This window comes from Berghia stephanieae, chromosome 2, assembly GCF_034508935.2.
Source record: "Berghia stephanieae isolate SIO BIC M18660-M18661 chromosome 2, UCSD_Bste_1.3, whole genome shotgun sequence".
NCBI lineage: Eukaryota > Metazoa > Mollusca > Gastropoda > Nudibranchia > Aeolidiidae > Berghia > Berghia stephanieae.
The window spans coordinates 3502153-3507152 of NC_088361.1; the positions used below are offsets into that span (position 1 = coordinate 3502153).

The 5000-nt window shown below is 35.6% G+C and overlaps 1 protein-coding gene across 4 annotated transcripts in view; it reads right to left on the minus strand.

Moving 5' to 3' along the window:
* The window catches only part of LOC144964179 (adenylate cyclase type 1-like), a 258709-nt gene that overhangs the window by 69930 nt on the left and 183779 nt on the right, over positions 1-5000 (minus strand). For all 4 annotated transcript variants that reach the window (XM_078898146.1, XM_078898145.1, XM_078898144.1 and 1 more), the window contains exon 5: positions 4942-5000. This exon is cut by the window's right edge and continues 53 nt beyond it. In XM_078898146.1, the coding sequence (XP_078754272.1) occupies positions 4942-5000 (59 nt within the window). The remainder of the gene's footprint in view (positions 1-4941) is intronic.

The window sequence follows — 5000 nt, forward strand, 5'->3', positions numbered from 1 at the left end:
ATTCTTGTTGTGAAGAGAGGGATCTACTGACATTATCTCGCCACCAAAAGGTCAGTAGTCAAATGTCACTATATGATACTCTTAGACTGACATTCAGTCTTCGCCGTTGTTTGTTTCTCCCTCTCCTCTTCGTTTATTTACCCTTCGCTTTTCCATTAGAAAGATATGTAAATGTATCATCAAAAATATCACTATCAAGGTGTATGACGTCTCCAATATAGCAGGTATCATATTATTTCATAGTAGGATAAAAAAAACAGAACATATTTTCAACAATGTTTTAGAGAACAGTGGCCACAATTTCATTTTGAACTATCTATGAAGAAAGGAAGTGAGGAGATAACATGAAAGAATGGACAAGACGGAAATAGAACTGGACGATACGACAGGAAAAAAATCCTCACTTGACTTGAGGGAGTTGGTTACGAAAATAAACAGTTATGTGTCCTCTATGGTCGACAAGACTCAGGGGTCGATAACGAGTAACAAGACAGCTGGGATGGAAACATTTATAATGATTGGAAAAATCGGAAAATACGTATTACTGCAAGACGTCTTGGGCTTGAAATTGACAATTTTTGACAATTTTTACACGTTTGAGGTAACCTTAATCGATTGATTTTCTGGCGGGCGTCCCAATAGCTCTTTTGGTAGAACATTCGCTTCGTATGCAAAAGAGACCTGGGTTGATCTCATGCGAATGCGATATTTTTCTGATCTTGATGCCCGTCTCGAAGTAATTGGGTTGCTGGTCGTGTTAGTGATGACGGAAAGAGCTTTGCGATAGAATAGTGTCCTATCCAAAGGAAAGCAAGACATTTCTATTGTCCGGTTAACACTTAAGAAACCGAGAAAACCTTCAACTCCATGGGCCTTAAAGCTCTGCAGGACTACTTTATAAATAAATAAAAAATTCCCTTTTTGATCCCATAGGGGAAATTTCTATTTAGGGTCTATTTCAAGGGAAGACTGAAATAACCCAGGCGTCAGCCGCAATGTAGCACCGCAAATTGAGCAAGGGCGAGGTGACTTGCTCAAGGCCACACAGCGCAGAAGCGGGTGATAGAACTCGGTACCTTTCGGGTATGACGCAAAGACCGTATCGCTGATGAGCCACGTTGAGAAAAAAATGTATTTTGTCAAAATACGAGAGTACAGTGTGAAGACAATCCGTCCATTTCTTGTTGCTATGATTGAGTTATGATCACCGTTGATTGATTGGATCGCCCCCCGTGTCTGACACAGATTTCCTCTTAACGCCTTACATACTATGGCCACTTCATTGGTTCTTCATAGCATTTTCTCCGTCTATCTTTATTCAGCTATGAATTTAATAGATCTTGAGTATTGATAATATTTATAAAAATCTAGCATATTTTCAATGTCTATCAAACACAATATATATATATATATATATATATATATATATATATATATTATTAAGACTGGCTACTCACATGTACTTGTATATACATATATATATATATATATATATATATATATATATATATATATATATATGATTAATATACGTACTTCCATACATACAAACATACAAACGTACATATTATATATATATATATATATATATATATATATATATATATATTATAAATATATATTATATACACCCGCGCACACACACGCACGCACACATATATATTATACACACACATATATATTTATTATATATCTTCTTCTTCTAGGTTCCATGCCTGGTCCAGGCTTCGGATACTGCATGAATTATCTCTCTCCATTCCTCCCTGTCTCTTGCTTTTTCAAACAGCTCTTGGATTGTTAGGTTGGTGAAGCCCTTCAGTTGGTCTATGAGTGTTTTTCTTTGTCTCCCCCGGGCGCGTTTACCAGGTATTTGTCCACAACTTGCCAGGTATTCATTATATATAAATATATAAATATATATATATATATATATATATATATAAAATATATATATATATATATATATATAAACACGACACCATAAAGTGGTGAACAAACGGAGTTCAATCATTATTTTGGCAAAGTAAACTAAAGGAAAGAATTGTGATTAAATTCGAAATCAAATGTATCTAGATATAGTCACTCATTTCATTTAGTGAATGCCTTAAACACAATTCAGTGAAATCACTTTTCGGTTATGATATAATTCCGACTTAAAGGGTTAAGAAAAGATAATGTCTCTATGGAAATTTCTAATTTATTAACGGTGATTGAACACAAATGTTCAATTTCCGCTACCCTTCACTTTCTTGTTTGAATGATTTGTCTTTCCCTCATGCATAAAGATTGTTCTCACCGATTTGCTGAATATCTAGAACAATTATCTCATACCTCGTTTTGCCAGAAAATAAAATAAATAGAAAAAAAACCCCCAAAAAACTCCAGTTCATGATTTTTGCATATTTTTAATGTCTTACAATTTACTTTAAAAGCGCATTGAGACTTAGGCGAAGGTGCTTTGTAAATGTACAATATCAAGGTGGGTAAGTAGGGGGCAGGCACTGGCGTAAGATAAAGTTCTGTAAAAGTGAGATTAAAGCAGAAAGAAAAATACAAGAAAACTCTCCAGTCGAAACAGGTTGATTTTTTTTTGGAAATATTTTTTTCTACTTGTATTTTTCTTTCTGCTTTGTCTGGCACTGTTTCATACACACGCCTTTTCATATCTTTCTATAAATGGACTACCATTACTTTTACCATAACCGATCCAACACTCATTACTACCATTACCTTTACCATAACCCGTCCAACACTCAGTACTACCATTACCTTTACCATAACCCATCCAACACTCAGTGCAACCATTACCTTTACCATAATCCATCCAACACTCAGTACTACCATTACCTTTACCATAACCCATCCAACACTCAGTACTACCATTACCTTTACCATAACCCGTCCAACACTCAGTAATTTTTATTTTGTCTTTGAGTGATTTTTAATTTCTATAAGAAATGGAGACAACGTCATTCTTTTCCCCAAAAGCAAAATATTATCTTTCTTATATTTTAAAATACGCTTCATTCCAATTTTGGATTGGAAATTAGATCTATATCTGCGGCTAAGTGATTTTCTTTTATGACACTCGTGTTTGGATCGGAAGGTCCTGGTTATTCTTGCAAAACACTTATCTTATCTTATCTTATTTTATCCTTTAAATGCCTTATACAATCGTTTATAATTACAGAATCTCACATAGCTTGCATTATATCATTCACAGACAGCTTTACACAACTTTGAATGTCAGGAAAAATGTATCAATACGGCAATGTAAAATCGAAAAATACTATCATAGAATACTGGTAATACTTTGAACACGTTTAGTGGATATTGTGCTATTTAAATGCTTTAGTTTTGCTTTAAAAGTTTTTAAAAATATTAAATAAGATTCCGCTGAACCGTCAGTTTCATATTCCGTCATTTCAAAGACAAGCTAATTCCTACTCAGCCTGCTGGTTCGTTGAACGCTTTACCAGAGCCTTCCGTCTCGGACAACTTAAGGAAGTGATTCATCAAAGTCAAGGGTGGCCCGGCCAGGCCATTCGCTCCAGGTTGATTACAACAACTAAAATTACAGCAGGATCAATAAGGCCAAACGACCTTATACGTGACCAATCGTCTTAAAACGGTGTTATGTCGGCGGGAGATTCATTCTTAGAATGCCATTTTATGCTTTAACGTATGGAGTCTGGGTAAAAGTGAATGCGGTGGTTGAGGAGGGTGAGTTTTATTTCTTAAAATTTAAAACAATTAAACTATCTAAATGCTGATTATTTTTATTTTAAGCTAAATTTCCTTCATCCAGTTAATCCCCGAATAACACTAAATTGACAAGGTGGATCAGATATCCAGACCAAAATCGTTATTAAGGAAAGCTGAACTTTGAGCTGTGTGTGTGTGTGTGTATGTGAGTGTGTGTGTATGTGTGTGTGTGCGCGCGCGCGTGTGTGTATGTTTTGTCTATTTCCTCGCTTTTTATAACTTGTAAAAACGCAATTCAAAACTGAAATGGAGCTGAAGTATCATTCACTCTCTCAGTTTCAGGAAAAGTAACGTTATTCTGGAAATGAAATATCCATGAATCAATGAAGTGAGTCTCCTGTATTTTACCAATAGATAGTATCTATGCGACTGGCGAGGAAGCTCAAAACATTGCCATCCGGAAGTATAACGGACCAACACACAACACTCTGTGTGCAACCATGAACGTTTATAGTCTGGATAATACAGTTTAGTGAGAACTACTCATAAACGCGGATGGCAAAAAAAAAACAATAACAAAGACATGAGTGACGTTAACTTCATTCTATCGATAAAGAACTCGGGCTTAATCTCATATGGACCTAGTTTGAATTATCCCAAATCCTTTATTATTTCGGATCGTTTTATCCATCAGAAGTGATAGTCTTGATGGAGCTCAATTACTGTCCGGAGAGAACACTTTCAAATGAAGCAGCATCCAATCCAAAGGGTAGTAAAAAATTTTTTTTTAAATTGAGCTTTATATAGAGCATTATCCACTAAATGTTCTCAAAGCGCTTTACAAGGGTCCCTGTTCAACAGCAACATTTAACATATAGGACGGGACATGCCGTCTGTTAGGGGATTTTACAATTTTTCGGACAAAAACAATGCTGTTAACGGCCAGGTACTCATTTTACACCTGAGTACGGTGAGAGAATGTGAGTAAAGAGCCTTTTCCAAGGACCCAACTATGCGCCGAGCGCGAGGCTCGAACCCAGGACCTTCCGATTCGAAAGCGAGTGTCATAACATAAGACCACATAGCCGCACAACAAGATAAAAGTAACTAAATAAATTCCCCAATAAAACAAATAAAACAAAACAGAAAAGAAACAACAACAACAAAATAAACCAAAACAGTAACCAAAAAAAAAAAAAACTATAAACAAAAACAATATGAAACAAATCGACTCACCTTGGCTAGTTGGTCGAAGCGTCCAAATAACTCATTGAGAATTCGAACCAGTTCTTGGG